This window comes from Cebus imitator, unplaced genomic scaffold, assembly GCF_001604975.1.
Source record: "Cebus imitator isolate Cc_AM_T3 unplaced genomic scaffold, Cebus_imitator-1.0 Scaffold540, whole genome shotgun sequence".
Lineage (NCBI taxonomy): Eukaryota > Metazoa > Chordata > Mammalia > Primates > Cebidae > Cebus > Cebus imitator.
This window is the reverse complement of record NW_016107855.1, coordinates 1,249,131-1,260,971: the sequence shown is the minus strand read 5'-3', so window position 1 is coordinate 1,260,971 and position 11,841 is coordinate 1,249,131. Positions and strand designations below refer to the sequence as shown.

The window sequence follows — 11,841 nt, the reverse complement described above, 5'->3', positions numbered from 1 at the left end:
AAAAAAAAAAAAAAAGAAAGAAAAAAAAAGCCAAACAAACAAAACTGTAAGCAAATCTATTATAATGTTAGTTACAATGTCTTTTAGGCTGAATTATGGATATTGATTTTCTCTCAGTTTCCTAATTTGCTATCCTTTCTAATTTTTATTTATTTATTTGAGATGGCGTCTCAATCTGTTACCCAGGCTCGAGTGCAGTGGTACGATCTCGGCTCACTGCAGCTCTGCCTCCGGGTTCAAGTGATTCTCCTGCCTCAGCCTCCTGCATAGCTGAGACTACAGGCACCAGCAACCATGCCCAGCTAATTTTTGTATTTTTAGTATAGATGGGGTTTTACCATGTTGTCCAGGCTGGTCTCGAACTCCTGACCTCAAGTGATCTCCCCACCTCGGTCCACCAAAGTGCTGGGATTACAGGTGTGAGCCACTGTGCCCAACCTAATTCTTTTATAGTGGACCACACTACATAGAAAGTTAACTCTCAGAAGTCTCTTGGCATATTTACTAACTTCCAGATGTTCTTCTCTTTAAGAAGCCAAAAGAGAAAAAAAGTTACATTGTCTGTGAAATTTAGTAAAAGTAATAGTCAAACATTTTAGAATAACCGCAGATCAATCTTACATTCCTTAGAAGATACTGATGAATTCTATAAAATTAAATTTCCTAATAAGATAGCTACCTTTGATACATTTTTGGACAATTCCAAAGATTGCCCAATTAGAAAAATGGTTCTGTCATCATTTTCACATTCTGGGTCACAAGGTACATAGAATATTTATTCTACACAGTCTTCTCCCCTTCAGTTTACAGCTCATTAAAGAAGAAAAGGGGTCTTTCATATTTAATTCATGACTTTAGCTTCCTAGATTATTACTATGACCGCAATCACAGCAATTTCCGACACCTATGACCATTGTCCATTCAAAGGACAGTTCATGAGTGCAGTAGGTTGGCACTGATCTGCGGTATGTAAGGTTTTCTTTTGAAGGTTTTTTTGTTTGTTTTTTGAGATGGAGTTTTGCTCTTTTACCCAGGCTGGAGTGCAGTGGCACAACCTCAGCTCACTACAGCCTCCGCCTCCCGGGTTCAAGCAATTCTCCTGCCTCTACCTCCCAAGTAGCTGGGATTACAGGTGTGCGCCACCACACTCATCTAATTTTTGCATTTTTAGTAGAGTCAGGGTTTCACCATGTTGGCCAGGCTGGTCTCGAATTCCTGACCTTGTGATTCGCCCGCCTCAGCCTCCCAAAGTGTTGGGCTTATAGTCTTGAGCCTCCGCGCCTGGCCCTTTTGGAGGTTTTGATAAACCGAACTCCCTCCATGAGAGGCTAATCCTTCAGTACTTCGACAATACTGTCCTCTGGCTCTTTGGTATTGTGCAGTGTTGAAGTCAACGTTGATCACGGCCTACAACCCTTTGAAGTTTTCTAAACTTCTTGATATTCAATTTTTAAAAATTCAGGTCTCATTTGAGAGTACCCCTCTCTTAAAGGAGCTGAAATGTGCTTTGGAAGTGATTGTCTCATAGCGTTTCTCTCTCCTTTAGGAAATCCCAGACCCCAGTCGGTTGCCACTGGTAGCAAGCTGGAAGACCTACCCTCTCTTCTTCGGAACAGCCATTTTTTCTTTTGAAAGCATTGGTGTGGTAAGGTTTGAATTGAGGTGGCCTTATCCCTGGTGCTGTGAGTGACCTTCTGGAAAGGAGCTGTGAGCTCTAGGTTTCTGTGTCCCACTGACCATGTTTTGGGCCTGCTAGAAAATGCTCATGGGAGAAAGTAACCTCTGGCCTCACTTGGGACAGTTGCCACCAGCAGGACAAAAGTTGTTTACAACAGAGAAGCAGTCAGGAGACAGTTTTATTTTTGTCCCCATATTCCTAGAAAACGTTTATCCTCCTGTCAACATGAGTTTCCTAATCTTTTAAAATCAAGATGAACCATGGTGTCCAGTTTAAAAGATTTGATTAAACGTAATGGAGTTTTAACCTGGAAAGTTCTGTGTATGTACAGTCTATAGCCTCTACTTCCACACTTGTGGAAGGGTAGTGCTGTTTATATATTTTTTAAATTTACTTTTAGTGTACACACAGTAACATTCACTTTTTTGGTGTACATTCCTGTAAGTTTAGAGAAACACATAGAGGAATAAATGCACCAAAATTAGGACTCAGAACAAGTCTTCACTACAAAAACTCCCTCATGCTGGCCCGTTGCAGTCAGCTTCCCTACCTACCACTAACCCCTCTCAGCCATCTTCTGTTCTCTGCCTGTACTGTCTTCTCTTTTCCAAAAGGTCACCTGTATGGGATCATACAGTATGTATGAGATTCTGAGACTGGCTTCTTTCACTTAGCCTAATGCATTTTAAATTCATCCCTGCTTTGGGACACATCAATAACACCTTGCTTTCTATTGCAGAGCATCTACTGTCTGGGCAGTACCACAGCTTATCAACGCACCTGTCAAAGAACATTTGGGTTGTTTCTAGTTTTTGACAATCATGAATGATACTGCTGTAAGCATTTGCATACAGGTTTTTGACATTGAACATCTTTTCATTTGCTTGTTGGCAATTTGTACATCTTCTTTGGTGAACGTCTAGTCAAGTCCTTTGCTTATTTTTAGTTAGGTTGTTTGTCTTTTTGTTGTTGAGTTTTAAGAGTTCTTTATATATTCTGGATACTAAATCCTTATCAGAAGAATGATTTGCAAATATTCTTTCTTATTCTTGTCTTCTCCCCTTCTTTTTTTCTTTTAAATTTTTTCTTATTAAAGAATGAGATGGGGCGGAGCGCGGTGGCTCACATCTGTAATCCCAGCATTTTGGGAGGCTGAGGCAGGCAGATCACTTGAGGTCAGGAGTTTGAGACCAGCCTGGCTAACATGGTGAAACCCCATGTCTACTAAAAATACAAAAATTAGCCAGGCGTGATGGCATGTGCCTGTAATCCCAGCTACTCAGCAGGCTGAGGCAGGAGAATTTCTTGAACCCACGAGGTGGCGGTTGCAGTGAGCTAAGATCAGGTCACTGCACTCCAGCTAAGGTTACAGAGAGAGACTCTGTTTCAAAAAAAAAAAAAAAAAAATGAGATGAGATGAGATCTTGCTATGTTGCCCAAGCTGGCTTTTAGTCCCTGGGCTCAAGTGATCCACCTGCCTCAGCCTCCCAAGTAGCTGGGATTATAGTTGCACAACCATAGTTCATCATGCCTGGTTTCTTTTTTTTTTTTTTTCATGCCTGGTTTCTGACTTTCTTGATAGTGAACTGTGATGTACAAAAATTTTTAATTTTGATGAAGTCCAGTTCATCCTCTTTTTTTCTGCTTGTGCTTTTTGTGTTATGTCTAAGAATCTATTGCAAAATCTAAGGTCATGGCTAGATGTGGTGGCTCACACCTTTAATCCAGCACATTAGGAGGCTGAGGCAGAAGGATCACTTGAGGGCAAGACTTTGAGACCAGCCTGGGCAACATACAGAAACCCTGTCTCTGCACAAAAAATTTAAAAATTAGCTAGGTGTGGAGGCACACACCTGTAGTCCCAGCTACTCAGGAAGCCAAGGCAGGAGAATCACTTGAGCCCAGGAGTTCAAGGCTGCAGTGAACTATGATTGCATCATTGCACTTCAGCCTAGGTGACAGAGCAAGACCCTGCCTCAAAANAAAAAAAAAAAAGGAAAAAAAAAAAAAGAAAAAGAAATCAAAGGTCATGAAGATTTACCTCAGAGTTTTCTTCTGAGTTTTATGGTTTTCACTCTTACATGTAGGTCTTTAATCCATTTTGAGTTAATTTTTGTATGTGGTATGAGGTAAGAGTCAAACTTCATGTTTTGTATGTGGTTATCCAGTTGTCCCAGCACAATTTGTTGACAAGATTATTCTTTCCATGTTGCATAGTTTTGACACGCTTGTCAAAATCAATTGACCATCTATGTAAGGGTTTATTTCTATACTCTTAATTATATTCCATTGGTCTATATGTCTACCATTACACCAGACCCACACAGATTTGATTATTATACTTCTATAGTATTCCACTTTAACACTTTAATTGGCCTATTGACTTTTTGATTGTATCTTTTTCCATAATACATTTAGTAGTTTAGGGATTATAATCTACATTTTCACAGGTTACTTTAATATTTTATCATTGCTAGTAAACTGTCAAAATTTTACAATCATATAGGGCACTTCCCCCCTTATGTTGTATTGCCATATGTATCTAAATACACTGAAACATCAGCAATGTTATCATTTTTGCTTTCAATAGTCATACATAGTCCTTGTAATTAATTACTAGGAGAAAAAATAGGCTATTATATCTACTCAGATATTTACCATTTCTGTTGCTCTTTCTTTATTCCTGAAATCCCATTTCCTTCTGGCATCATTTCCCTTTAGCATGAAGAACCTTCATTAGCATTTCTTTCAGAGCGGGTCTGCTAGTAACAAATTATCTTCATTTTCTTGATCTGAGATTGTTTTTGCCTTTATTACTAGAGGATATTTTTGCACGATACGGAATTCTAGGTGAACAATTCTTTTTTTTCATCATTTTGAAAATATGATTTCCTTTCGTTTTGCCCTCAGTGGCTTCTGATGAAAAATCTGCAAATGTTTGAATCATTGTTCTCCTATGTGTTTTTCTCTGGTTGCTTTCATAATTTTAAAAAGTATTTTTAAATCAGCAGTAATACTGTATTATATTTAATATAGTTTCTTTGAGTTGGTCCTGTTTGGGATCTCTTGAATCTGTAAATGTTTGTCTTTTACCTAATTTGGGAAGTTTTCAGCCATTATTTTTTGGATTTTTTTTTTCTTCACCAATCTCTTTTTCTTCTCCATCGGAGATCCCAATAACCTGAATGTTAGACTTTTTGATACATAGTCATCCCTTAGTATATGCAGGAGACTGATTCCAAGACCCTGCCCCACCCAGGACACATCCAGTGTATAAACAATCTGCACCAGGAGACTAAAATCCTGGTTTTCTAGCTAGAGGATGGGAAAAAGAAGCCACTGTGAACTGGCTAGTGTGGAGGAAAACACAGAGAACAGGAAATTGGAAAAAGCAATCTCCTAAAATCTGTGAATAATATCTTGGGCCCAGCCCTGAGCTGTACATGTGTGAAACTAATGGGAAGCATCAAAGCAAAGGCTTTGAGAACTGAACTACTGTGTAGAGTCCCATCTGCAGATTGGCACTGGGTGGCACATGAGCAGGGTAGAGCCAAATATCATTTTAAGGGCTTTGAAAGCTAATTGGATATTGAAACCATAGCCCACAGAAGGTGAGGAAGGACTTATGATCTGAATCTAACCAGGTAGATGGTTTGCTAAAACAAAAAAATCAACTTTCTTAACAGGATTTTAACAGGATCCTGAGTCTCCTAAAATAATATTCAAAATGCATAGGTCTAAAATTATTCATCCTACAAAGAACCAGAAAAATCTCACCAGCTTTTGAGAGAAAACACAACTTTAACACTCTGCTGGAATCATCTTTCACCAAGGAACCCTACATTTTCATTTTGCACTGGGGCCCATAAATTATGTAGCCAGTCCTGATTTCCCACATTCTTCAGTCTCCTAAAGCTCACTTTCCTAGTACTTCTGTGTAGAGAGAAGGATTTTTATCTAAGATTTCTAAGTGCCTGCATGACCACTGCAGCCACTGATATAGCAGAATGCTTCTTAGTGACTGGGACTTGCCTTAAGGTCATGGCCTGGAGATAAAACAAAGAAACAGAAAAATAGAGATTCTCTCCATGCTCTTCATCCCACAGGGTACCCTATTCTAAGTCATCTGGCCAAAAAGAAGTTTCTCTTAATGTTATTTTCTGTCTGTATGCACTGCATAGTTCTAGGATTTGGGTGTCCTTCAAGGTTAAACTAGGACATGTGGGAAGAAAAAAATCAGGAAACTCACCACCATGACGGTCGTTTTTTCTTTTTGCTTTCCCTCCCCATTCTGCCTGCTACTATTTACTCTTCAGAATCAGTGCACAATTACTTTATGTGTTTCGTCCAGGATTTTTAGAAGTAATCAGTGAAAGGGATATTGTGAAGTGTGCTTACTTTATCTATACGGAACTGGAAGCACTTTGTTTTTAGAATTTGGAATAGTCAAGGGCAAAAGCAGAGTGTGGTAGTCACAAAAGCAAGTGACTTTGGAGGCAGAATGTGCTGGAATCTGGCTTTGGGTGGGGCTACTCCCTGAACTCTAATTCTCCAACTATAAAATGATGACAATAGTTGTTCAGTAAGTATTTCTTGAATGCCTCCTATGTGCTGGTGATTCTTAGTATTAACTGAAATTATCTTAAGAAAAACTCTTCTAGCCCAGTCTCCAGTTTTGCAGAAGAAGGACAGTCCCAGAGAGAGAAAGGGACTTCAGTAAGGTCACCAGCTAGGAACTGTGCAGATGTGATTAAAACCTAGTACGTCTGACACTCAGTCCAGGGACCTTTCCACTCTATGTCAACAGCCATTTTTCTCTTTGACTGATTAATTGTAGACAGAGAGAGAGACAGAGAGGAAACCAGCTACTCAGTCTAATCAGTCTTGTGAAAAGATCATTTTTGGTCTTGAGAATATATGCAGCAAAATTGTATCACAGGGTGCAAGAGCTCAGGTGGATCATCTGCTCTTCATATAACTATTGTGTAATTGTCAAACATCCTCGTGAGCACCTGCTGCAACTAGACCTAATCCAGAAGAAAGTGCAAAGGCACAGGGATGACCCAACAAGCAACAAGCAAGATGCCCTCAAGCATCTTCCAAATTCCTGGAGTGGAGGAAGGGGTAGGGGTTGCAGGGCTGGAAGTTTGCAAACACAACAAAAAAGCATTCAACAGTACAAGGGAAAAGATGCTAAATTCCTATTTCGTAACAAATATGCCCATTGCTATAGGAGTAGAAGCAGATACTTGGAGTTTGGATGACAGCCCTGGTTTACAACCTGAATCTGCCACTTTCTGGTTCTGTAACTTGGGATGTTATCTCATTTTCAGAGTCTTGTTTTTCTCATCTGTTAAAACAAGAATTAGGCAGGTGCCGACTTCATAGAGTTATGGTCTTCATAGTATTAAAAAATAATAGCTGCCAACATTTACTAAGCCCTTGACTGTGCCATTATGGTGCTTGTGTAATTCTCCACAAAATTTGCAAAATTTGGCCAGGTATCATGTCTCTTGCCTGTAATCCCAGCACTTTGGAAGGCTGAGATGGGAGGATCGCTTGAGCCCAAGAGTTCAAGACAACATGGCAAAACCCCATCTCTACAAAAAATACAAAAATTAGCTGGGCATGGTGGCACATGCCTATAGTCCCAGCTATTCAGGAGGCTGAGGTGGGAGGGCTCTCTTGAGCTCGGAAGCTGGAGGTTGTAGTGAACTGTGATTGTACTACTGCACTCCAGCCTGAGTGACAGAGTGACACTCTCTGAAAAAGAAAAAAAAAAGCAAAATTCATTTGAGCCCGTTTTCAGATAAGGAACATATCAGGTAAATAGCGCATGTAGAGAGTGCTTAGCACACAGTCTGAACAAGGAGTAGGAGAAGGTGGGGGTGGTCTCTGGGACAGTAAGAGCCTGAGAAGGAAATTATGGGATGAGGAACAGGAAGATTGGTTTTAAAGACAAAAGAGACCTTCAAGTGCCCAACCAACAGGAGGCAGACTGGCCTCAACTTGGATCCTCTTAGAATCAGGTATGCATTTAAGGGAAGAAGGATTCTGAGAACAGAAGAGTAAGAACCCGGGGTGTGGGGCAATGCACTGCTGATGGAACCAGGAAGCGCTTTCTGGTCCCAGCTGTTACCAGCACCCTGTGTTCCTGGAGTCTCAGCCTCCCCACTGTATAGTAATGGGTGATGGGGAAGGCTGCTCTGGAATTAGGAGTTTCAAATGCAAATGCCTTTGGAAAGCCAGGTATAATTCATTGGTGGGCGGGGGTGAAGGGGGGTGGTCCTGGTGAATGGGAAAAGAATGTTGTACCTAAAGGCAATCATATTCAATTGCCTGAAAGACTGTGCTGTCAAAACAAAATGCATCTGCTGGCCAGATCTAGCTGCCCCAGAGTCTTGAGATCTTTGGTCTAGATAACTTCAGGGGCCCTTCCAGCTCTTAACCATCCAGGGATCATCATGTGACTCCAGTTTTTTTCTTTTTATCTTTTTCTTCCTCCTTACCCTCATCTTCCGACTTTTTTCCTCCTCTTTTATTTCCTTATCTTTAATTGTGATGAAACACACCTAACATACAATTTACCATCTTAACCATCTTCAAGTATACATATATATTAAATTCAGATTATTGCACAACCATCACTGCCTTCCATCTGCAGAACTCTTCATCTTGCAAAACAAACTCTGTGCCCATTTAAAAATAACTCCCATACCCTCCTCATGCCAGTCCTTCCCAACTAGCATTCTGCCTCTTTGAACCTGCCTACTCTAGGTACGATGTATAAGTGGAATCAGGCAGTCCTTGTCATTTTGTGACTGGCTTTTTTCACTCAGCATAATGTCCTCAAGATCCATCCACATGGTAGCATGTGTCAAAACTTCCTTCTTCTTATGGGCTACATCCATTCCATTGCATGGATACACCACATTTTGTGCATCCCTTTTCTCTTGCTAGGCACTTGGGTTGTTTCCACATTTTGGCCATTATGAATAACACTACTATGAACAGAAGTGTACAAATATCTCTTTGAGGCCCTGCTTTCAGTTCTTTTCGGTAGACAGCCAGAAATGGGATGCCATTTTTTTTTATGTTCGTGTTTCTCTTACTCCTTCTTACTCTTTACACTGTGATGTTTCTGCAGGTTCTGCCTCTGGAAAACAAGATGAAAGATGCCCGCCACTTTCCAGCCATCCTGTCTTTGGGAATGTCCATCATCACTGCCCTGTACATCGGCATCGGGGCTCTGGGCTACCTGCGGTTTGGAGATGACATCAAGGCCAGCATAACCCTTAACCTGCCTAACTGCTGGTACCTTCATGGGCTGTCAGGTGGTGGGGACTAAGGGATGGGTGGAAACATGTAGGTCACTTCCTCCTCCCTTCCACAGCTGGGAAACAGAGGTCTAGAGAGCCTCCCACGGAAGAAGCAAAGTTGTCATTGGAACCGTAGTCTCCAGATTCTCTGTCCGGGGAGTTCCTCCTTCAACAACAGCCTCCCACATTGAGTTAAGCGTTGACATCTTAGTGTGAAGGAGGACATGGCTTAAGAAGAGAGGACACAAGTGAGAGTCCTTGGTCTCCTAAGGGGAGAAGGGAGAGGGAGGAGCACTGGGAGAAGGCAAGAGACAGAGAGAGGAGTCAGCGGGTGGCCACGCTTCCCATTGTGTTTACTAAGGCTCACCACCAAGCCTTGCTTGCCACAGCCAATGGTTCACTTTCCCCAAGTCAGAGTAACAAGATAAAAAAGTGGAAAGCAAAAACCAATTGTGCCATCCTGGGCAACATGGTGAGACCCTGTTTCTACAAAAAGATTCCTAAAACTTAGCTGAGCATGATATCTCACATCCGTAGTCCCAGTGGGGGTGAGGTGGGAAGATCACTTGAGCCCAGGAGTTTGAGGTTACCGAAGGCTGTCATCGCACCACTGCACTCCAGTCCAGCCTGAGTGACACAGTGAGACCCCTGTCTCTTAAAAACAAACAAACAGGCTGGTGTGGTGACTGATGCATGTAATCCTAGCACTTTGGGAGGCCGAGGTGGGTGGATCACCTGAGGTTGGGAGTTCAAGACCAGCCTGGCCAACACAGTAAAATCCCGTTTCTACTAAAAATAAAAAACTTAGTCAGGCATGGTGGCGCACACCTATAGTCCCAGCTACTAGGGAGGCTGATGCAGGAGAATCGCTTGAACCTGGGAGGTGGTGCGCAGTGAGCCAAGATAGTGCCACTGCACTCCAGCCTGGGCAACAGAGAGAGACTCTGTCTCAACAAACAAACAAAACAACAATTTGGGAAGACGATTGGAATCTGTAAAAGTCTTATGTTCTAATATACCCAACTCATGCAATGGTTAGCAGCCCCACAGCCTTCAACAGTGCCTTATTGAACAGACACATGAACCCACATCCCATCGTGCAGGACTTTTTCCCACACCAGGTCATGTCATTAATTATAGGACACTTCGGTCTTCTCACAGTCACAGTCACTTGGAGCCCTAATTTGCCTAAATGGGGCTCCTTTCCAAAGATGATAATGCCACTCATCAAGCATTTACTTCATGCCAATTATAAGCAGATGCCAGGCTGGACACACAGGAGTGCGGATGGAAGTCATGTGAGCAGACTATGAACTTGAGGCTTTACTCTCATCACCAGCTCCTGATTCAATGAGAATGGGGGAGGGACAGATAGTGTATATATACACACTGTAACATACAAAAAGAAGCTCTCCCCAGTAGCAAAGAGGACTTGGGGATTTCCAAGGAAAGAAAGCACATCAGAAGGAGACAGCAGGGAAACTCATAGTCCAGCAGGTCAGCTCCATCCAAACATGGACCATTCTGGGTCTCTGTTGTACCGCCTACTCGCTTGTGGTGGTGGCTGATTTACTTCACCTCTCTGCACGTGTTTCCGCATCAATAAACCAGAGTTGTCATGAGGATTAAGTTGGGCAGTGTCTAAAAGCATCTGGCTGTGGTACCTGCTCAGAAGAGGGAAATTTCAAACATTTGGTGGAGTTTGAACAGATGGAAAAGGACTAAAGAAGGTGCTCAGGCAGCAGGACTAGTGTGAGCAAGAAACAGAAATGTAGAAGTTCGCCTTTTTAAGGAATGGGCTAAATACACACACACACACACACACACACACACAAAATTTATTTATTTATTTACTTATTTATTTATAGAGGCAGGGTCTCACTCTGTCACCCAGGCTAGAGTGCAGTGGTGTGATCTCAGCTCACTGCAACCTCCACCTCTTGGATTCAAGCAATTTTCCTGCCTCAGCCTCCCAGGTAGCTGGGATTACAGGTGTGCGCCACCATGCCTGGGTAATTTTTGTATTTTTGGTAGTGACGGGATTTTGCCATGTTAGCCAACCTGGTCTTGAACTCGTGACCTCAAGTGATCCACCCCCTCTTGGCCTTCTAAAGTGCTGAGATTACCAGCATGAGTCACTGCACCCAGGCTCACACACACATTTATTAAACATGGAAATGCATCTACCACATTAGTAGACTGAATGAAAATAGTCCTATCTCAATAGATCAAAAAGAAAAAAACTTAGATAGAACTCAAAAGCCCCTGAAGCCTCACACACTCTCTGCCCCTAGCTTGAGGCTGACAAGTAACCCTGTTTCTCCTTTAATTCCACCCTGACCCCTGCTACCTTTCACACAGCCCTATTTATAAACTATCTCTTCCCCCAAGGATTTGGGGTTCTGCAGTTCTCTCAACCAACAAGAGGCATCTGTTATGTGCCAAGAGCTTTGGGAAATCCAGAGAATTTCTGAGGACTGACAGATCACAAAGGACTACAGTGTTTTAGATCTAGGGCTTTTGGTCTTAGCCACTTATCATCTGTGTCTGCCTGGGCAAAGTGTCTGGCCTGAGCCTCTCTTTTCTAAAACATAATATTGAGCATCAGATGGTAGTGATTTGTGAAGGTGCAACATATAGCCAAGCTCAGCTGGGAACGGTGGCTCACACCTGTAGTCCCAGCACTTTGGGAGGCTGAGGCTGGAGGATCACGAAGTCAGGAGTTTGAGGCCAGCCTGGCCAACATGGTGAAACTTCATCTCCACTAACTATACAAAATATTAGTCAGGCTTGGTGGTAGGTGCCTGTAATCCCAGCTACTTGGGAGGCCAAGGCAGGAGAATC

The 11,841-nt window shown here is 42.3% G+C and overlaps 1 protein-coding gene across 3 annotated transcripts in view; it reads left to right on the top strand.

Moving 5' to 3' along the window:
* SLC36A2 (solute carrier family 36 member 2) overlaps positions 1-11,841 on the top strand; it is a 40,232-nt gene that overhangs the window by 14,556 nt on the left and 13,835 nt on the right. For all 3 annotated transcript variants that reach the window (XM_017515031.2, XM_037733628.1, XM_017515032.2), the window contains 2 exons: positions 1,547-1,645; positions 8,826-8,992. In XM_017515031.2, coding sequence (XP_017370520.1) covers positions 1,547-1,645; positions 8,826-8,992 — 266 coding nt within the window. The remainder of the gene's footprint in view (positions 1-1,546; positions 1,646-8,825; positions 8,993-11,841) is intronic.